Here is a 21,431-nt window from a genome sequence, read left to right as displayed (position 1 = left end):
TTTAAAAAATATAAATAAATATAGCATATATATTGTTATAAGTTCTAAAATATTATTTTTATTATACCATGAAAATATATTTATGAATGTCGATTTGCTATAACTGATTATTATCTTGTTAATTCGGTGGATATAAATCCTCTTTTTGTGTATGGTTTTGTGTATATAAATCTTATATAAAAAAATGTCTTGGACAGCCGCACACACCCCATGCGAAGAACTAGACGACCTCATTGAAACTAATTTTGGACAAGTGAGTTAGACTTCTTTTGTAATATACTTCTGACTAATTATATTGACGGAATAATCGGGTTATGAGAGCGATGGATTCCTCGTCGCGAACACTATAAGATAGTGTATTCATATGTCAAAATTGGTTGCTTGAAAATATATAAATTGGACAACTGCAAAAGGATACTTAAATGCTGAAATATGTTTGAAAATCTTGACTTATCTTCAGGTATGAACAAATTGTTTTTTTTTTATTATGAAATTATACATTATCATTATCTTTAATCGATAAAAAATTAATGTGGTAATTTTTTTTACTGATACTGTTAAAGATAATGGTAAAACGTATGTTCAAAACTATCATAATGTTTAGGGAAAGAATAACGATATACTAGATTAAGATCCGTGCTCTATTTATTTTATTTATATTATAATTTTTCTATAAAATATAATTTATGTGATTGTTTTTTAAAGTTTTTTTGAATAAAATAATATGTAATAAAATCATACACTAAATATGATGGCTTGAAAAAAGACAATTTTTTGTAAATTTTATATTGTTAATGATTCTAAATAAGGACTCGTGCTATAACACTTGTTAAATTTTATTTTATACAAAATTTTGTATATTTTATATTTTAAAATAAAATTTTAATATGTTGTATTAGTTTATTTATGTGAAGTTATTTCAACAATGTATATTCTACATCATGACTTGAATGTCATTATAAAACATAATTTTGTAAATTTGGTTTTTAAAAAGTGAGTTATTATATTATGAGTAATTTAATATATTGTTATACTTTTTTTTTAATATACTTGGTTTCTTTAAATTATTTCATATTATAGTGACATATTATTGATATTGCTATAACAAATCAATTTAGAGTGTTTATAGTTTCTAACTTTTATATCAAGTTTTAATATTTTTAAAATAATTCAAAATAAATTATTTAACGTTTATTATATAATATTAAATTATAAAATTCAACAAAAAAATATGAAATTGAATTTAAATATTCAAATTTTGACCCGTTACTTAGTAAATTTTTTAATTCAATAGATATTATTTTTTAAGGAATAATATTACTAAAACTTGAATATTTTATAGATTGGACAACTTAGATTTGTTTTTTAAAATTCAACTTATGATATATCCAGAAATAAAACTATTTTTTAATTATAATAAATAATATGATAATTTATTTGTTTCACAAAATAGACTCATATATAAAAATGAGATATGAAATGTAATGATAATTAACAAATTAATATGTTAAGTTAGATATCAAAGGATTTTCTTTGATGAATAATTTAATAAAGAAAATTAATATGGTAAGTTAGATGATATAAATTGATTCTTTAGAATATCATCTTTACGATTTTTGGAAACAACGTGCTCTAGTAATAAAATCTTCCGAAAATAAATTAGGTTGCACCCACTATTTAACTTGTAACCAATTAATTTATAACATATTTGTAACCAACTTATTAAAATTATATAGTTTACAAAACAATGTTGTGTACTTCTGTTTTATTATAAAGGGGATGAAATAATACTTGCATTTATTTAAGAAAATCTAAGATGCATTTGCCGTCTAAAAAATTTATATCGAACGACTATATTTTGATAAATCTTAGCTTATACTCAAATATGAACAAATTGGAGTTTTTTTTTTTTTTTTTTTTTTTTTTTTTTTTTACAAATATGATACATGATCATTTATATATGTCTGTAAACTGTTATATATTTAAGAAGAAAAGGAGGATGTGTGTATGAATATATTGTTAGAACTTAGAACCACTCTTTCATACAACTTTTTACCAAATTTTATTGACAAGAAGAATAACGGGAGCTATGTACTCCTAGCACTATAACATATTTGTATTCTTATGTCAAAATCGAAATTCACTTGGATGAAGAAGTAAATGTGCAAAGTTGATTGGTTAAATAACATTGATACAATGATTTTCCAATAAAGGATACAAAGTAACAATTTTGTCTTTCATACAACAACGATTTAATCTCCAGAGCATGACAGACAGAGAGATCACGAACCAGATAATACCTTGGTTAGATTGCTTTGAAGTAAAGCAATTGAATCAACAGCAGATTTAGCAAACCAACTGATTCCGACCTTGAGCCGGTGTTCATCAGTTGGTAGTCTAATCAAATACGCCAGTTTTCTTGCTGCGTGACCAATTGGACCTTCGAGTGTAAGCCCTTCAATAAAACTTGGCGAAATAGCAGCATCATATCTTCCAAGAGTCATCATCTCACCTAGGTTCTGAAACCTGTAAAGAGATTTAACAGAGCTTTAAAGTTCTGTTTTCAGATACACAGACCAGTAAAAAGTCTATTAGTTTTACCTGAATGGTAATAAAGGTCTGTTATTTATGGCTGCCCATATATTCCAGCCAGCAAAGTCTGCTTCTTGAAAAGCAACCTGAAATTTTTTGGATTCCATGTCACTCTGATTCAGTTTCTAAAGCATGAATGTGATAGAATTGTAAATTGTTTATACTTTTTTATTTTCTCACCTGAGCTGTTGTAGGAAGAAGCTTTCCATTCGACTCTCTTAAAGAAGAAGAATCACCTAATGCAAAGATCCGTGGATGTCCTTTAACACGGAGTGTCTCGTCTGTTTCTGCTTGTCCTCTAGCATTGAGAGGAAGGACATTGGGACCCGAGGGTTCTAATTTTGTAAGCAAAGGCTTAGCACCGACTGTCCATAACACTATATCCGCTTCAATAGTTTGACTCTCTAATCCTCTTTCTGCAGGCTGAAGCTCTAACAAATATCCTTCATCTTCTTCTGAGTCGCTTGCTCTCTTTATGGATTTAACAAGGTAGCCCAAGAGTAACTGAACTTTTCTCGACATAAGGACCTAACCACAATCCAAAGGATACTATTACCATCTTTTTACTCTGTCTAGTCAAATGGAGGATGCAATTGCAATGAAAGTGTACCTTCATAGCCGCCTCCCTGTTCCCATTAGGGGCTGATGTTAGTATATTCTTTGATACATTTATGGACTGCACTATTCCACGATCTTGCAGTCTCTCTGATATGGTCGCAGCCAACTCTACTCCTGCATAACCACAGCCAACAACAGCTACTTTTATGGCAGAGCCGTCTTTAAAATTCTTCCTCTCCAATTTACTCAGCTTTTCGTTAAGCTTCTGCAATAGCATAATGACAGTCACGATTTAGTCAAAAAAGAGTGTACAATTCAGTTTAACCAATCTGAACCATAGCAAAAACCAACCATATCAACCCGACAAAATCAGTTTCCATGTTTCATAAACCAAAAAATCTGAAGCACTCCTAACTCTTACAATAGCATCTTCAAGAGTGTAGAATGGGAAAGCTAACTCCATTGCGCCGGGAACAACATCGAGTTTAGATTCAGCGCCAAGAGCAAGAACCAACCTGGCTGTAGAAAAGAAAGATAATGAGTACAAATCTCTAAGTTAAGTGCATTGCATCACACACAACTAGAGTTTGGAGACAAGAGAGATGAGATAGATTGCATTGAGTTTATGGGGATTGTGTAAAACATAGTACCAATCGTATTCAATTTTAAAACCACTTTCGAGCAAGACGGTTCCTCCAGTAATGAAACTTTCAGACCCATTCACTCCTACATGGTCACAAGGAAGCAATGTTTTAACTCTATCTCGGAGAAATTTGATCCCCGTGTTTGTAAGCAAATCCGAGAAACGAGGAGCAATCTCCCACACATCAACTTCTGCAGATCAAAAGAGCTGGACAATAAATCAACACACACAAAAACAAAAGTATCAACGATTAGTCGAGCATAAAGAAACTAAACTTTACCTCCAGAGAGAAGTTCATACAACATGGGCTTGAACACAAAACGTTCGGATTGGTCAACCAAAACCACCTGATATATACATAGAACATTACAATGTATTCAAAACATAGATACTATGCAACAGATTGCTTGAAGTAGCATAAACATCACCTGGGGTTTTTTGTCATCAGGCCACACAAGCGACTCTAATCTCAAAGCTGTGTACAATCCTCCAAACCCGCCACCTAAAATGCACACCCTTGGCCTCTGTAAAGAGAGAGAGAGAGAGAGAGAGAGCTTTTACATTCATTAAGTTGTGGAATCTCCGATACATAGAAATCTCATACATCGTTCTAGAGAGGTATGCACCTTGTTATCAGGCCATGCGTAAGTCCTTGGAGCTGTTTCATTCTCAGAAACCTCTGTGTTACCACTGTTGATTGTCACTGCTCTGGAAAGATGTAACCTAGAGGGGTTTCTGGTTGAGTTCCAACGAGAAGAGAGATTGAACCCAGAAGTTATCGAAGCTAAAGAGGCTTTAGTAGTTAGTCTATTTGCCCCATCTGAAACACATTTAAGAAATAACACCAAAAGTTTCAATCTTTCATCTTTAGACTAGAGAAAGCAGTAGAATTTGGAACTGAAGTAAGCAAAGGAAGCATAAGGGTCTTCTCAAAAAGGTTGATTCTACACAGAGATCATCAAATCGAACCATCTTTCTTGACACTAATCAAGCTATCAAAAGTTTCACACTTTGATTTAAATTTTTATAATTGACCGGCAAAAAAACCCAATCAGGGAATGGATTCGACAATTCAGAGTAGAACAAAGAGACAAAGAATATAACCAAACTGAGTTGAGGAGAAGAAGAACGTACAACTAGAGAAGGGTAAGAGAGAAGATACGGAGGAGAGAACGGCCATTGATTGGTGACAAATTTATGTCGCCGGAAGGTGTGCCGGAGATGGAAAGTGATTTGAGGCTTCTCGTTTTCTTATGGATGTTTTGGGTTCCACGCTCTCACCCAATTTGTACAATTGTTAGGTGTGTCGACTATAAAAGAAGAAAACGCTCCTACCGCCAAAAATTACGCGGTTGAGACTAGCGTTATAAACTTGCGATTATCAAAAATGCGATTCGGTTAAAATATATATACACCGCGGTAAAAATCACCAAAAAATGAAGATACAGTCAAATATTTGGAAAAATGTTTGGCAGCTATTTGGAGTAAGCTCCAACACATGCTCACACATACAGACAATTTAAATGTTCCCTTAACTACTTGAACTATCAATATTACATAACGATATGGGTAAACTTATAGAGGTTATGTGTAGAGCACCATAACCATAGCTTCTGATACCGTTTCGGTGTATGGTGCGGCGGAATCCGGTACCGGCGATTTGGTCCATTATGATCCAATTACATTTTCTGACCCGGTTTGTTTTTATTAAACCGGACCCAATTAATTAAAACCGAACCGATCCAATTAAAAAAAAAAATCTCAGTGTAAAAATGTTAAACACCCAAATCCGATATCATTTCACGATTTAACCTTTAAAAAAAAAACGTTACTCTTTACCTAGGGTTCTTCGGAGTAGACAGAATTCATCTAGGTCGATTTGAGGATAGAGATGGATTTAAGCACGGATTCATCTAGTATGAGTAGATCTTCTGGAATTCTGAAGAAGTGTGATTGTGGATTGCCAGCAAAGATCTTCACATCAAAGACTGAAAAAAATCCTGGCAGAAGGTTTTTCGGATGTCAATTGTACAAGGTATGTGTGTGTTTTTATGGCGATTGATTGAAAATTGGCAAGTTTATAGTGTTTTGTAATCTTTGTAGGATGGTGGAACTGAGCACTGCAAATACTTTAAGTGGTTTGATCAAGAAGAGGTGAAAGGGTGGCCGCGAAACGCTTTAATTCAAGTTGTAGCTGAAAATCGTGAAAAGGAAAGAGTGATATATCAACTCAAGATAACAATTGTGGAACTTCGTAGTGATCTGGAGAAGCATTTAGAAGATTCGGGAAAGGTCATCTATAGGCAACGTTTGATCATCACATCGTTAACTGGATTGCTTGTATTTGCCGTTGGAACCATTATATTTGGCCGATGTGAAATGAGCAAGTGTGTTTGATTAGAGTAATTGTCAGTATTTGGGTATATTGGCTATGTCTATGTTTGTAAGGTTTGTAAGACCTTGTTGGTATGGTTCCAACTTCGATGTGGAATCAAAGTTTTTCTTAGTCATTCCTGCTTGAACCAAAAGACATAGCCTAAAAAAAACATCATTCAAATACATTAAAAAGTCGAATCCCAATTCTCTGTCACAGAAACATGGACCAAATACAAAATACATAGCGTAATCAAATTTGTTTTTTTCACAAAAGCATCGACCATAATACATAACCGAAAACTCTATCCTTTGTCACAAATCCTTCAAAAAGGGACAAAACAACAAGTGACACAGAATAGAGTTTTAACCGCAATGTTTTCATCAGCAAAACACATCAATAGAGTTGAGATCCTTATGGTGCAGTCGAAGACACATCTTGAACTTCTGCTTCCACTTGAACCGATGTTCCAGCTTCCTCTTGAGCGATCATTGCAAGTTCCATTTCTGCTTCATCTTGAGCTTGAAGTTGAGCTGCATTTCGAGCATCTTCATTAAGCTTCCTTCTCTTTGCCCGACTTTCGTCAGACTACCAAGGAAGTCATAAATAGAGTTAAAACCAAAATGAAACATATATGCTAATCATGTAAAGACTGGACTGATTGGAAATACCTCTTTAGGACATTTTCTTGAATTATGTCCAGCCCCACCACATAAACCACAATGAGTTATTCTTCCTTTTCTACCAACTTTAAACTTATTCTTATTTTTAGTTGGTGATTCATGCAAACCTTTGATCCTTGTTTTTCCCTTAGGTCTTCCTGGAGGGGGCTTGTAAGGCGGTCCATAAATTTTTCTCCCTCCTCTTTCCTCTCAAAATTTAGTTCCATTAACCGGAGTTAAACCTCTACGATAATCATCTTTCCATTTTTTGGTCAAATAGTAATCAGAAATGTAGTCATCAACTTCTTAACAGTTCTCTCTGATTTCACAAACAGCATGACGGCAAGGAATTCCGGTTAAATCCCACTTCCTATATGCACACTCCCTTTTAGACAATGTCACACAAAATCCAGTACCAAATTCCATAATCTCATATTTTCCTCCTGTACTTGAAAGAGAGTAACAGTTGTGAGCCTCATCACATGACTTCTCCACCTCTTTCCTTGCTTTCTTTGTGTACTTTGCAGTCCCCTTCTCAGGTATCTGAAACCTTTTTGCAATCCTTTGCATCACATCTCTTCTTACCAGCTCCAACATCTCTACAAAAGGTTTCTTCCTTGCCTTCTTCAATGTCCTATTGTATGACTCTGTGTGATTGTTGTGTGTGTCACCACAGCTAGAACCAACCCTAAAGAAATCCCTACACCATTTCTGATGATCTTTCTTCAGCAGATCATCACAAGCTCTCGGATCCATCTCCCTGAATACAACCAAGTTAGTCCGAAAATCAGCTTCATTGTAACTGCTAGCTACTCTCCAGAAAAGTGGCTTCAGGGTGTCAGATTTGTGATCCTTTTTAAGATTGGCGTAGATGTGCCTAGCACAAGCTCGGTGTTCTACCTTTGGTAACTCCAGTGCCATACCATGAATTATGCTTGTGTGCATGCCAGAAATCATGGTAATGTTTTCACCATTTCCCAAATCCAAGTCCACCTTAAGCTTGTGAATGAACCACTCCCAGTTGTCATGGTTCTCCCCTGTTACTACCGCTAAAGCTATAGGATAGATCTGTTTGTTAGGATCCCTTCCAACAGGGGTAAGCAATGTTCCCTGGATGTTGTGCTTCAAGAATGTCCCATCCAACCCAATAATTGGTCTACAGTTCTTCTTCCATGACGTCCTCAGCGGCTCGAAGCATATGTAAATCTGATAAAATTCATCTAAACCATCATCTCTAGTTCTTGTATTGATCTCCACTGTTGAACTAGGCATTGTCCTGGACGTAAAAGGCAATCGTTAATAACCATTTATCTACACCTTCGATTTAAATTCCACAAAGTATTTACTTACTTGGTGAGTTGGTACTAATAGTCTCGAAGTCTTGAAAATTGGGCATTGCATTCATCTTGCAGCTTGCTAAATGCCCTCCTTCTTGCGGATTGTGACTGTGAAGGTGTGATGATGATGTTGTACCTCCTTTTCATCTCATCTTTGATTTCAGGAGCACTCATCTCAGGATCTCTTCTTATGTCTTCAAGAAACAAGTCAGCAACCACAAGACTACTTATTATCTCACATCGCCTAACAGGATGACATTGATGCTCATCATAGAACGTTTTAACCATCCATTTCTGTATCGGGTTCTCTATTGAGAAATATATTTGCCATCCGCAGCCTTTTCCCTTACACCTTGCACCAAGTGCAATTCTCTCCCATCTATCAAACACTACATTGCGCCTTGTCTTCAGTACATAGCGGATCACATTGTCCTTAAAGTCCTGACCACTAGCAAAAACTTGTCTCAAGCTGAACACACCATCAGGTAAATTTCGTTTTACCAACCTCTCTGCTTGTTCTTCTTCATCACCAGAAGAGTCATCAGTTGCAGGGTAGACTTCATCTTCATCTGGAATTTGTTCTTCGTAATTGTCATGGTTAAAGACTTCTATATCCGCTTCACCAACCTCATCTTCTTCATCAGATTCTGGATTTTCAGACAAACCATCTTCGTCATCAATAGCCTCATCATCCGTCTCACCTTCAGGTTCGTACTCTGGATCGCCTTCTCCATCACTCAGATTCTCATCAAGAATTGCTTCGCCATTCCCTATTAGCGAATAACGAACTGGTTGCTCAACATACACGTCCAGCTCTCTCATCCAACGCCTTGCTGATTGCATCTTCTTACTATTCGCTTCAACATCTTCTCAAAGAGGATGCTTATCTGCTAAATCTTCAAATGGTAGCTTGTACCACATTCTCCCAAGCTCGATATTTTTTTCAAGCAACTTCAAGGCTATCACAGTTTTGAAGATATCATCATGATGCATTTCAAACACGTCAAGCACTCCATCAATGTAATCAGACACACCATTTGCTTCTTTAAATTGCCCAGAATGATGGCAATTCACTTTCACAAGTTCCTCGTTACTGCAAAACACATAAAATAACATTTATCAGTTCAACAACTTATATTAAACAATGGCTACAAATAATAAAATAAAAATACTATCAAAATACAAATAACCGACTACAATATTCTACATGAACCCGACAAGGACAAAGTCATCTTTGTTTTCTATCTAAACACCTTGAAATCGACCCCACAACTTGTTACAAAGGAAAACATTAATCTTTAACAACTCGAAAAAACAACAGTAACCAAGAGAAAAAAACAGTAACCGATAATCTATAACTACTCGACAAACCACGATTTGTCCTGTGTGAAAAGCAGATGTCAATTGTTCACACTATATATCCCCAACAAAAACCCATAATAAATCCCGAAGAAAAACCCAGAAAAAATCCCCAAATAAGTACCAAACTGCAGAAACCCTCATCTCGCGATTTTAGATTTGAAACCCTAATCTCGCGATTTCAGATCAGACACCAGATTAAAGTCGAAATCCAGATATCATACCTCATTGTAACGAGATTCGAGTTTGATTCACAACCAATTCGAGTGTTTCCTTCTTCTACTCCGAAGAACCCTAGGTAAAGAGTGAATTTTTTTTTTTTAGGTGAAATCGTAAATGGAAATTATGATATCGGGTTTGAGTGTTTAACATTTTTACACTGAGATTTTTTTTTTAATTGGATCGGTTCGGTCTTAATTAATTGGACCCGGTTTAATAAAAACAAATTGGGTCAGAAAATGTAATTGGGTCATAACGGACCAAATCGCCGGTACTGGATTCCACCGCACCGTACACCGGAACCAAGGGCGGACGTACATTACGGTAAACTGGGGCACTTGTCACGGTTAAATTTTTCAGATTAATGTTATTTTACATGAGTTTTTAAGTATGCCCCTGTTAAAATATTTTTTATTGCCCCCATTATCCTATTTTCTTCTTAGATATACTTTTTGTGTTGTGTATAATATTAAAATATTCTACAAATACAATACAAAAACTTAATTTTGTTTATATTTCCTATGTTAACAAGACCATATTCTATTAATAAAACAAAATTTTGTTACTTATATTAACTTGAAACTAATCAAATATTTTTAACTGATATAATTTTATTTAAAAAAAATAATAAATAATAATTTAATATTATTATCCCGGATAAAATAATTTTCTGGATCCGCCACTGACCGGAACTATATCGGAAGCTATGATTATAGTACTTTACACATAACCTTTATAAGTTTACCCATGTCGTTATGTAATATTGATAATTCAAGTAGTTAAGCGTACATTTAAATTGTCTGTATATGTAAACATAAATATGTGTTGGAGCTTACTCCAAGTAGCTACCAACTTTTTTCCCAAATATTTCATAATTCTGTTATTCAACAATATCTTGAAAAGAAAAAAAAACATTATTATGTACCAAATTTTGATTTTTTGACCCACCCAAAGTCATAATTATTCTCGTTTAGCTACTGGTTTAACTAATCCTTACCGCTTTATACGCTTTTCTCTCTAGTCAACATTACAGTAACCTCGCTACTGATTTGAGTTCTTGTGACACGTCAAATTTTTAAGAGTATGGTGAATTTGAAAGATCAGATTCCCAAGGCAAAACTGGAGTGGGAATCTGAACAGTTTTTTTTCTTTTTAATGTGTAAAAAAAAATGAAAAAACTACACAAAGAAAAAGAACAATCTACACTTTTCAGGATATGAATGGTTGGTGTTAGTGGCAAAAAGAAGAGAGAAACTAAATCGCTTTTACATCTGTTAACAAACCAAAAAAAAAAAAAGTAAAATAGATTAGAAAAGCAAAATAAAATAAAAAGAAAGAAAGAAAAAAAAAAACAGTCGAACAACAACAACATCAAAAAAAAAGGAAAAAAAAAACAAAAAAATCTGAAACGGAAGCTCCCTTTGTTCAGACAAGGATGAGATTTCTATCTTTCCTTTGATAAATCCCAATACCTAATTCCCAAATTCCCTTACTTTTAGGCCACCGAGATTGATAGATAGATAGATTACGCATTGGGTTACTTTTTTTGGAAGAGCCTTGATTCTCTCGCTTCTTCTTACTATTTTCTGTTCTGTATCATCATCAATCGATCTCTATCCAGATTCTCCGGAGGTACTACTTTATTAGTATTGTTTCTTGCAATACTCGAAAGCTTGTGTTTTGATCTTGTTACTGGCAATTGCAGATCTTTTTTTTTTATTATTACCCTTTTGCTTTTGTTCTGTAATTCTGTATAAAGTTTAAGAGATCACTAATGTTTTGAGGAAGCAGTGTGTATATATATATAACTCATGAAGGAGAGCAACCCTCTATGAAAGTGACGATTTTTTTTTTTTGGGTCTTAATAAGTTTTTTTTTTTTAAATCTTTAATTTCTTTATTCATCAGTGGGAGTTTGGTGGAATCCTTGTTTGAAGCTTTTTTTTTTAGTATTATAGAGTTAATGGTGTCTTCTTCTTATTCATTATTGATATCTTTTCCGTTACAATCTACATATTAAAAAAATTCAATCTTTTTGATTTGCAGACATCTTTTCTATGTGATGTCTTTTTTAGTAGTGGTTTTTCTCTTGATCTGATAGGTTGGTTTGATCTTACTAATATATTATAGTTGCTACGTCTTATTCGCCTCTTGTTAGACGTTTCTTTCATTTGTGTGGTACAGACAAAACTTCTTGATACTTCTTTAAGCTTGATTCCATATTTTTTTTTTTCTGTGTTTTGCTTCCTGTCATGTTTCTTGACTCTCCTTTGTGTTCTTGTCTTTACATATGTTTTCATTTTGTTGTATAATCTCAATACCTGTTTCGAGATTATGCTAAATCTGGTGGTTTTGTATGTTTGCAACTGCAGAAGCTTTGTGTCTTCTCGTATAGATCCTGTGAAGGTCCTTTGTTAGATGGGGCAAACTTGTTCTTGAGTTGTCAAAAGGTATTATTTTCTATGTCTGTGGAGTATAATTGTGTACAAGGAGGTGGGCTGTAAAGGAGCTTGATTTTGGAGATATATGGTTTTAGTGGTGTTTTGAAGAAAATCTCAGTTTTGGTTGCTTTTGGATTTGATGGGTAAAGAGAATCAGTTGGAGACTAATAATTGTGGAGTCAGTGATCACGGTTCTCCACCTATCAAGAACGAAGAACATGAGGCACCACGTTACAGTTCAGACAAAGACACGGGTTTACCAACTTGCCGTGTGTGCCAATGTTCAGAATCCGATAGAAGAGGAGACGCTGCTTTAGGGTTTTTGGGTATCACTCCTCCTGTTTCAGATCCTTGTAAAAGCAATGCCGGTGAAGAAACCGTTGTTGATCAGAAAAGCTCTGTTGTCAAATCTAGTGGATTCATCGAACTGATAAGTCCCGATGGAGAAGTTTTCGTTTGCTCTAACGAAGATATTGAAATGGGTGCGTGGCAGCATCGAGATACGTTGCTAGAACTCGGATGTTCTTGCAAAAACGATCTCGCTTTGGTACACTACGCTTGTGCATTGAAATGGTTCGTCAACCACGGATCAACAGTTTGTGAAATATGCGGTAAAACCGCAGAGAATATAAGAACAGTTGATTTCAACAAAGTGGTAATCTCCTTGAAAGATTACGCAGCGCTAAGAGAAAGAACAGCTGATGGAGATCCGAATCCTGTAGCGGTTAATAACAACACGAGTTCTTCAGGGATTGATCCTGATGCAGTTGCAGCCATTCGAAGGCAACGGCTTAGTGAGATTTCGTTATGGTTTGGTCCTCATTGTTCTAACAATAACAACAACAATAGTAGTAATTCAGCTGCTGCGGGGGCGGGTTCTTCTCAGGTTACATCTGAACAACCTTTGGGTGTAGTAAACTTTGATATCTTGCCTATGGAAAGCCGTGCGACTAAATGGGCGGTTGAAGGTACCGGAATACTACTCGCTACCGGATTACTCACAGTTACTTTGGCTTGGCTCATTGCTCCTCGTGTTGGAAAGGTACTGATCACACTTTGATTTGTCCCATATAGTCCTCTGTGTTTAGAATGTGAAAGGCTGATACGATGATATTTTTAAAAACCTTTGCACAGAGAACTGCAAAGAGTGGACTGCACATACTTCTCGGTGGTCTCTGTGCTTTAACAGTAGTCATCTTCTTCAGATTCGTAAGTGAAAGATTCATTTTCTTTTGTTCCTGAACACATAAATGATGAATGAGAAAAACTAAATTGAAAACTTGTGTTACAACAAACAGGTCGTGCTGACAAGAATCAGGTACGGACCAGCACGTTACTGGGCAATCTTGTTCGTCTTCTGGTTTCTTGTGTTTGGCATTTGGGCTTCACGTTCACACGCTTCTCACTCTTCCACATGATAAATTCTTCATCACCCTTATCCTCGTGTTACTTACTACTCTTTTTTGGTCTCTGTCAATATCATTTACGTTATTCTCTTTTGAGACACAAAATGTACAATTAATTTACTCTTATAAAAACAAAGACTAAAAAAGAAGAAAGGAAACTGAATGAAGATGATATATTAGCAAATTTTTCCACCCCACAACCATGTTGTCTTGCATTTCTTTTATTTTTGTGTGGTTGGGTTTGCATATGTAATTTTCAAAGAAAGTTTAATTAACAGAAGGAAAAAAACACTACAAATACTGTGTTCTACTTTGAAGATTAACTAGATAACTAGCAAATTGTGTTTGGAACTGTTAGATTAGACCCTTTATCTAAAAACAAGAAATGGACTTCAAAGTCTTGAGCATTTGTTGGATAGCAAAAGAAAGAGTGGCCGATATAGAGTCGTTAGTCAGTGCTAAGGTAAAGGCGCGTTAAATTGGAATTTAGCTGGGTGAGTTGAGTCCGATGCTCTAATATTATATTTCTGTGTCTATAAATACCATTCCATGCAATTAATGTACCAAAGACAATCAAGTTAGAAATGGGTAAAGAGAACTCATATGTAATTGTTCTTCTTCTATCTTTGCTTCTATGTCTTTCTTCTCAAGTTGGTGTCGCCGAGGCCAAACGCTACCCCCACCCACGTTAGTATTTAACATCTCTACGCATAATTTAAACTTGTGTTCAATGGTTTTAAGCTGTAATATACGTTGTTGTTATCGAAAGAAACGGGTGTCAACTATTTGTGTTTATACTTTTGAATGTCTGCGTTTGCGTTTTTATTTGTGTTTATACTTTTGAATGAACACAAAAACTTAAACCTCTTAACGCAAGATTTGTTTAATTGTATGAGTTTTTGATGGTTGCGGAAAGCATAGCATAGAAAAATTTTAGTTAATTGGAATTTTCTATTAAGTTCATATACTTTTGCGATCCAGAAATGGACCTTATACATACGTACCAACACTTACATAATGTTTAACCTTTTTTTTTTTTGGTTCTAGCTCCTATCAGGGTTCCTAATTCTGGATACGCCAATGAGTTTCCCGCAAGTCCACCACCAATAAGTAAATTTCTTAACCGTGATTCAAAGCTATATGAGTTCGAATAAGTTGTATTTCCACCACAATTATGATTCAATTTTTCGGGGTGTTTACATACTCATCAGAATTCAATGTATAAGTTTTTTTTAGAGAACCTAATCGACTTAACTTGAGCATATCGTTACCAGGTTCACCGCACTCAAAATCGCCCAAAGGAAAAGGCCCATAAGTAAAGAGAAGAAAGTCTAAAGAGGGGAAGTTGAAGAAACAAATATTATAAGGAGACGTACTAGAAGAGTCAAAACTTTATTGTTGTGTAATTTTGTTACAAGTCAGTCATTCAATTCACATATGGACTTGCTTAGACTATAAATCTACCATTATGAACTTCCAATTATAGTCTATTTCAATGTTGTTGTCAAATCTTTAAAATTTGTATTTTAGATACATATGCCTAAAACAGATCAGATTACATTGAAGAAACAAAAAAAATACCAAAATTTACGCAAGGAAGAAGATATCATCAGTCATCAACATCAAATACTGTAGAATCCGTAGAGGAGCGTTCCTGAAATCCAATTGAGGAAGTCTCAGCTCTCTTACTCTACACGACCCGTTTCCTTCTCGGTTCATGATCCGACCCGTATACACTTTCCTAAACAGATACACCGCTCCCCCGCCGGTATTGCTGCTACTAGTAGATTCCTCCGGCGACGGATGATGATTCTCTTTCGTCTTGTAAATCGACCATCCGTTTGAAGCCAATGCGTTCGAGAAGCTCTCCATCGATCCGATTCGTTTGTTGGCGATTCTCGAGAAGAGAGAAACGGAGCAGCAGTCCCAATTGCTAACGGATCCGGATGTCGAGGCAGAGGAAGAAGATGTTTCCACGGCGGAAGCGGCGGAGAAGACGAGTTTGAAGAGACCGTTGGAGAGGGAGACGAAAGATCGGAGGTGAGAGAGTGATGAGGCGGAGAGAGATGGGAATGAGAGCATTACCGCGTCGTTGGGAAGTGACCACGAGAGAGTCGACGACAGCGACGCCGAAGAGGACCACGTCGAAGGTTGCGAAGAAGAAGAGAAAGGAGACGGCGACGGTGATTTCGATTCACGCGGCGGGAATGAGAAGATGATGTGAGAGAGAGATGGTGTTGGGTACAAATCCATACCTAGATCTCTTGCTACTGTGGCTAATCGGTAAGTGTCTGAGATCAATTCCCGTGTTGGAACGAAGTAGAGCAACGGGGTTTTCGAATTTCTCGTGTTCTTCTTCTCGGATCTCGATCGGGTTTTTGATTGCTTGTAGGAGCTTAGGATTTGCCGGATGCTGGTTTCTCCTTCTTCTTCTTCTTCTTCTTTACCGTCGTTTGTATCACCGGAATTATGAGTGAGATTGAGAGTCTCGTGGAGGAGAAGAGATCGAGCAAGCTTTAATGGAAGCATTTTTCTGGTTTCTGATCTTTTTTCACGCTCTCTTCGTCTTCTTCGTTGCGCTGTTTTTATTTCCTCATTAGGGTAGCTTTTACCGGAAACCAAACATAACCGGCCGGATTAAATCAAATAAAATACTTGATTTGGATAGGGATTGGTTTAGATCGGTCTAATTCGGTTTAATTTGATATAAGTTCTCCAACACATTAATGGCAAGTTTCTCCTTCCTTTAACTCACTCGCCTTCAGGGTTTAAGCGCCGACTCTGCGTACACTTGCAGAGCTTCTTCTCCCATGGCGGCTTCTGCTACATTAGTGCCTACGGTGTGTAACTCCTGCTTTTTTATCTCCTTCGTTTCGATGTAATTTATTCTAGTTTTCTACTCTTCCGCTTATTTTCCAAGGATTTTTCTTAGTTCGTCAGCATCTATCAACGTCTTTGTGGGTTTCGGTTTCGTTAAATTGGGTTTCATATCACTAATTTATATCTTATCATTACGTTGTAATTACTGTGTGATTAGGAGTCTCCTGATTGTAATTTATGGATCTGTTTGTTATTTGTACGATCATGTAATGTTTGAGTTGTTCATAAGCTATAGATTTCTCGATTCCATAGTTTAATGCATTGTATCTGAATGTTAACTATGAACAACTTTTGTGTACGAACAGGCACATGAAAGAAAAGTTGAGAATCTGAGAGCTTTTATGGTGAATTTGGCGAATTCAAGAGGCTTCTCCCTTCCTGAGACTAAACTCTTTGAAAAGAAACTCTTTGATCTGTGTTTATCCCGTACTCCTGATCATCCCACTTATTCCGCTGTATGTATGGAAATTATGACATCTATTATGTGCAACTATATACCACACACACATATCATACTTGTTTCTGCTGTGTTCTTATGACTATAATAAATTTGTTTCAGATGATATTTGTTGCTATCATGGATTTGAATGAAGAAGGTGGCTCGCGTGAAGAAGCAATATCTGAGTTTATTAAGTCCAAGTACAAGAACTTGCCATTTGCTCACACGAGTTTGTTAAGTCATCATCTAGCCAAGCTTGTGGAGAAAAGAGAGATACTCTGTGACTGCAACAACTACTGTTACTCTCTCCCCGGAGAGAAGAATAATACTGTTGTTTCCACTGATGCTGGAAGAAAAAACGCTGTGATTACAGCGAGAAGTAATGATCAGCGTGCTGGGAATGAGGTTATGACTCTCGAAAGCGAGGAAGAATGTGTTGAAATTTTGAAGTCTGTGGATCATAAGGTTGATTCAGTGGAGAAACAGAGTTTGACTGAGTCTCAAACCAGCCTCCAACGTGAAGCATGTTGTGCCATTAACGTCATTGAAGTAAGGCTCACAGAAGATAATGGAGTCAAAGCAGGTTTAAGGGATTCGACTGTTGAAACTCCTAGGAAAGAGGGAGTTGCTGGCGAACCAGAAGTGGCTCTTGAGAATAGCGAGGCTGAAGGTAAGATTGAAGCAAACTGTGACGAAGGTGAATTATATGAAGTAGTTGTTGGGAAAAATGATGTGTTGGTAGAAGAGTCGGGTGAAGAAAGAATGGAAACAAGCACAAAACAGAGAAAAGCAAAACTGTGCAGGACATCTAACACGATGAAAGAAGCATGTGTGGAAGTGAAGAGTGAAGCATATAAAAAACTTTGGGAGTGCCAAACCGAAGCATGCAACAATATCATTGCCCTAGAGTAAGCCCCAATCTCTTTTTGCCTGCTTTTCTACTCATCTTTGAATTAGCTTAAAGATTTTTATGTTTCTCTTTCGGGGTTGGAAAAATATAGGAAAATGCTGAAACAGTGCAGAGAGAAAGACCAGCAGAACACAGATGTTTCAGAAATTAATGATGTTTCTTGTTTGCCTCTATCAATGGTGAGGTCGAAAACCCCTGTTACTTCATGTCACTGATGTGCTTTTGAGCTGATGAAAAAACTAGTTCTGATCCCTTTCTGTTGTCGCATTTTCTATATCTACAGGAAAGCTGCAGAGAACTGTGGAAGGTTGCCCAAAAGATACAAAGCCAGCTATCTGAGGTCATCGATTCCCGTGATGAAACCGTGGTTCCATATACTGAACTCCAGGAGGTAAGATCGAAGAAATAAGCAAAGGAGTCTGCAAAGAGGATCCCAAGATGAAAACTCCTTGTGGGATTAATGGATCTGGAAAAACCTCCAAACAGCTTGAACAGAAGGAAAGAGATCATTGTTCACAAAAGAAACCACAGGTGAAGAAAACGAGAATGAAAAGACTCCGAGACATAGGAACAACAGCAGTGAGGAAATCCCCTCGCTTAAGATTATGAACCTCAAAATTTTCTTGTAAAGGTTAGGTTACATCTTTTATATCAGTATCTCTATCTACATAAGTGCAAAGATCTTGAAGAATTTGAATATTTTCATATAAATTTGTCATGAAATAACAAGAATTTGCCTACTAATAATGAGACATGGATGCTAACACCTATAAACATTCTACAATCTTTTTCTCCGCTACTAACAACCAGGGATGAGTTGAGATGAAACTCTTCTCTCTGGCATATCAGAACAGTACAGGCAAACAAGTTATAGTCTTCCGGTTTTAACCCTGTGGAGTAAAACTCCAATTTAAGAATGGTTTCTGCTCAGGTGGATCCTGGAAGGGAGTAAAATAATCAGAAGGCTGATACAAGAACTGGGGGACGAAAGCGTCAGGCTGCAACAACTCCATGGAACCAGCAAACAAGTTAGTATCAAAAGCTTCCAAAGCATCCTCAAGCTCTCCCCATTTAGGCTCGCTCTGAACCTCCCGAACATCTGGTGACACAACGCGACCGTGGCCACCACCGGAACTGCTCGAATCATCCTCTTGCAATGTCGGGTAAGTCGAGTCCGAAGTATCAAAAGGAGATGATGATTGATCAGGCAATGTCGTGGTCCTTGGTTTCTCATCAGCAGGGAGATACTTCTCCATGGTTCCTTTCTTGTTGTATATTCGACATAAAACCCAATCATCAAGCTGTTGTGTAACGAAAACGAAGTTAATACCGAATCTCTAGAGAAGATTGAAACATAAAAGATAAAAGCTGAAGAAAAAAACATACTCGTAGGTTGTTCTTTTTGTGAAGAGAAGCTGATCTGTCGACATTAGCGAGACGATACTCGTGCATGATCCAATTGGTCTTAATCCCTTTAGGAGCTTTACCAGCGTAAAAAACGAGAGCTTTCTTGATACCCAACGTCTTGGGTTTACCAATCGGTTTATCAGCTCCGGTAGCTTTCCAATAACCGGTACCAGCAGCCCGGTTAGGACGAGAACCGTTTGGGTATTTCCGATCTCTAGGTGAGAAGAAGTACCACTCTTTCTCTCCGTACAGAGACATCTCTGAAAATAAGAAGAAGAACAACAAAAATCTCAAAATTAAACAACGAATTCTCTCGAAAAAATATGTGGAAATGGTTTAAGATGTAAGTAAGTACCTGGAAGGTCCCAAGGATTGAACTTGTAGAGATCAATCTCAGCGATAACAGGAGCTGAGATCTCCTCCGATGCGCATTTCCGACACAAGTAGAATTTGACAAGCTCTTCGTCGGTTGGATGGAATCGGAATCCAGCCGGCAAGTTTAGCTCCGCCTTCATTCTCTCTCTCTTGCTTTACTTTCTTCTTTTCAACTAATGAATCTGAGTTTTGTTTTTTTTTGTCTTCTTCTTCTTGCTCTCTCTCTCTCTCTCTATGGTTTGCTCAAGATTGTAATCGAGGATATGTGAGTGAGGGGATGAAGGTTTTATAAGGACGAGAATCGCCGAATTTTTTTTTTTTTTTTAACTTTTAATTAAAAAAATAACAAACACGAGCGGGGGAGGAGGGGTTATGAAGCACGTGCGGCAAAAAAAAAAAAAAAAAAAAAACGACCGTTTTCTTTTCAACGCTGACCGCAGCCAGCTGGAGATGTGTGTACGTGTCGTGAAATGATTGGATGGTCGACTTGGGTAAAGCTCTTGTGCTGTTGTCATTGCTTTCGTCACTCGTAGATATTTGACCGACCCTTTTTTTTTTTTTTTTTAATTAATTCGTAATTATGTGTCAAACGTTAATCACCTGTGTGTGTCTCTCAGTGTATCTTATCGCTTTTGTTCCTTTTACTTACCACTAAGGGTTTTTTTTTTTCGGTTTTTTCTTTAAATAATTTTTCTCAGCAGCCATTACTTTTATTATTGATGGAGATATTGAAATGGAACATACAAGCTGAAGATAAGTCAGCATTTCTTGGGGTGGAAGTTGTATATAATCATGACTTGTGATTGGATAGGTTTAATGAGCTTCTCCCGCACCAGATTAGTTCTCCCAAGTTTGCGTCATGAACGATGACGTCATTTTTTAACATTGCAATCGCCAAAATCGTGTAGTAGTCGCCGGAATTTGATACGACTAATATCATTTTTTATTTATATATTTTTTCTTAGTACAGTAATTTCCCGACTAATTGTATATTCTTATTATTTTAGTAAATTGAGTTTGATCCTTGATAAAATAAGTACGAATTGAGCCGCTTTCACTACAGGCTGATCAGTTTAAAATTCATAAGTTTGATTCGTGATATTATTTTTTAAAAATGCAAATGAATCTTCTTCTAATATTAAAAAAAAAAAAACAGAAAATGGAAAGTTGAGGTAGGTGTGTACGAGGGACTGACGTGGGCTTGTTCCCCGTTTTATGATCATCACTTACGTTTTCCTATCATATAATTGAGTTTTATTTATACTACATATGTAGATGTAGGTAGTATGATCTATTCAACATAATTGTATTATAATGTTTTTTTTTCTATAAAGATATGGTCGTCTTTTCCTTTTACTATTATAACTCCTTTAACCGATTAATAAATGCAAACATGTTTTTGGATTAAACATGACCTTTTTTGTTTTTGTCAACAACAAGGATATTTCTTTATTGTAGTATTAATAATTTAAGTTTGTAAAGTCATATCATTTCATACACATTTTTTTAGTTATACTAATCGTGCACTTACGACTTCTGTATCCCCTAATTAATTACCTCCCCATTTTGATAAGTACTTATTAGGAACACTAACGGATTTTAAAGGCCAAGAGGTTTAAAAAAAAAAACTTAAAGAGAGTTTTGCGTTTATTTTAGTATTTAGAATCAGATAGCTAGAACCAAACTTAGCCCGAGTGCCAGACATTCGCAATTTGTATATAAAAATGAAGGTTATAAAACTGTAGTATAGGTCAAAAGAAAGAAAATTAATATTTGTCGTTTTGGATGATACCAGTCAAGTCTAAAGATATGCTCACTAATATTTTAAGC

The 21,431-nt window shown here is 36.1% G+C and overlaps 4 protein-coding genes and 2 pseudogenes across 6 annotated transcripts; 2 read left to right on the top strand and 4 right to left on the bottom strand.

Annotated features, from left to right (window-relative positions):
• Positions 1 to 2,161: 2,161 nt before the first annotated feature.
• On the bottom strand, positions 2,162 to 5,132 carry LOC104708204 (alternative NAD(P)H-ubiquinone oxidoreductase C1, chloroplastic/mitochondrial-like). 2 transcript variants are annotated; one of them, XM_010424723.3, is made up of 10 exons: positions 4,928 to 5,132; positions 4,420 to 4,613; positions 4,222 to 4,317; positions 4,074 to 4,140; positions 3,801 to 3,984; positions 3,572 to 3,665; positions 3,203 to 3,415; positions 2,773 to 3,120; positions 2,602 to 2,678; positions 2,162 to 2,526 (listed from the first exon to the last, which is right to left on the bottom strand). In XM_010424723.3, the coding sequence occupies exons 1-10, from the start codon at positions 4,971 to 4,973 to the stop codon at positions 2,283 to 2,285; spliced, it is 1,563 nt and encodes a 520-aa protein (XP_010423025.1). In that variant the 5' UTR covers positions 4,974 to 5,132; the 3' UTR covers positions 2,162 to 2,282. The 2 variants fall into 2 exon arrangements, with proteins under 2 accessions (XP_010423025.1, XP_087318958.1); XM_087462832.1 differs by having other exon boundaries at positions 3,572 to 3,669; positions 4,928 to 5,081.
• A 1,449-nt stretch (positions 5,133 to 6,581) lies between these two features.
• LOC147940489 (uncharacterized) lies at positions 6,582 to 9,087 on the bottom strand (annotated as a pseudogene).
• A 1,905-nt stretch (positions 9,088 to 10,992) lies between these two features.
• Positions 10,993 to 13,774, top strand: LOC104708203 (uncharacterized). The gene is made up of 4 exons (XM_010424722.3): positions 10,993 to 11,376; positions 12,116 to 13,226; positions 13,319 to 13,393; positions 13,483 to 13,774. The coding sequence occupies exons 2-4, from the start codon at positions 12,324 to 12,326 to the stop codon at positions 13,600 to 13,602; spliced, it is 1,098 nt and encodes a 365-aa protein (XP_010423024.1). The 5' UTR covers positions 10,993 to 11,376; positions 12,116 to 12,323; the 3' UTR covers positions 13,603 to 13,774.
• Positions 13,775 to 15,059: 1,285 nt separating this feature from the next.
• LOC104708200 (uncharacterized) lies at positions 15,060 to 16,119 on the bottom strand. Its single transcript, XM_010424720.3, has one exon. It carries the CDS (start codon positions 16,117 to 16,119, stop codon positions 15,178 to 15,180), a length of 942 nt encoding a protein of 313 aa, XP_010423022.1. The 3' UTR covers positions 15,060 to 15,177.
• Positions 16,120 to 16,293: 174 nt separating this feature from the next.
• Positions 16,294 to 18,563, top strand: LOC104708201 (uncharacterized; annotated as a pseudogene). The gene is made up of 5 exons (XR_015564356.1): positions 16,294 to 16,430; positions 16,776 to 16,925; positions 17,030 to 17,817; positions 17,911 to 17,998; positions 18,103 to 18,563. The product of XR_015564356.1 is annotated as an uncharacterized LOC104708201 (transcript).
• On the bottom strand, positions 18,503 to 19,948 carry LOC104708202 (protein ATAF2). Its single transcript, XM_010424721.3, has 3 exons — positions 19,582 to 19,948; positions 19,206 to 19,486; positions 18,503 to 19,120 (listed from the first exon to the last, which is right to left on the bottom strand). The coding sequence occupies exons 1-3, from the start codon at positions 19,739 to 19,741 to the stop codon at positions 18,704 to 18,706; spliced, it is 858 nt and encodes a 285-aa protein (XP_010423023.1). The 5' UTR covers positions 19,742 to 19,948; the 3' UTR covers positions 18,503 to 18,703.
• Positions 19,949 to 21,431: the final 1,483 nt, after the last annotated feature.

The sequence above is a fragment of the Camelina sativa genome, chromosome 8 (assembly GCF_030686135.1).
Source record: "Camelina sativa cultivar CO46 ecotype springtype chromosome 8, ASM3068613v1".
Classification (NCBI taxonomy): Eukaryota; Viridiplantae; Streptophyta; class Magnoliopsida; order Brassicales; family Brassicaceae; genus Camelina; species Camelina sativa.
Note: the sequence above shows the minus strand (reverse complement) of the source record. Positions and strands in the feature narration are given on the sequence as shown.

Bases quoted from the DNA above. Each gene is read 5' to 3' on its own strand.
- LOC104708204 (XM_010424723.3), bottom strand. From the start codon at position 4,973: ATGGCCGTTCTCTCCTCCGTATCTTCTCTCTTACCCTTCTCTAGTT. The intron at 3,666-3,800 runs GTACTATGTTTT...TTCTACAGCCAG, and splicing joins TTTAAAATTGAATACGATTG to GTTGGTTCTTGCTCTTGGCG. The intron at 2,527-2,601 runs GTAAAACTAATA...ATCTCTTTACAG, and splicing joins AGACCTTTATTACCATTCAG to GTTTCAGAACCTAGGTGAGA.
- LOC104708202 (XM_010424721.3), bottom strand. From the start codon at position 19,741: ATGAAGGCGGAGCTAAACTTGCCGGCTGGATTCCGATTCCATCCAACC. The intron at 19,487-19,581 runs GTACTTACTTAC...TCTTATTTTCAG, and splicing joins CAATCCTTGGGACCTTCCAG to AGATGTCTCTGTACGGAGAG. The intron at 19,121-19,205 runs GTATGTTTTTTT...GTTACACAACAG, and splicing joins ACAAAAAGAACAACCTACGA to CTTGATGATTGGGTTTTATG.
- LOC104708200 (XM_010424720.3), bottom strand. From the start codon at position 16,119: ATGCTTCCATTAAAGCTTGCTCGATCTCTTCTCCTCCACGAGACTCTC.
- LOC104708203 (XM_010424722.3), top strand. From the start codon at position 12,324: ATGGGTAAAGAGAATCAGTTGGAGACTAATAATTGTGGAGTCAGTGAT. The intron at 13,227-13,318 runs GTACTGATCACA...ACCTTTGCACAG, and splicing joins TTGCTCCTCGTGTTGGAAAG to AGAACTGCAAAGAGTGGACT. The intron at 13,394-13,482 runs GTAAGTGAAAGA...TACAACAAACAG, and splicing joins TAGTCATCTTCTTCAGATTC to GTCGTGCTGACAAGAATCAG.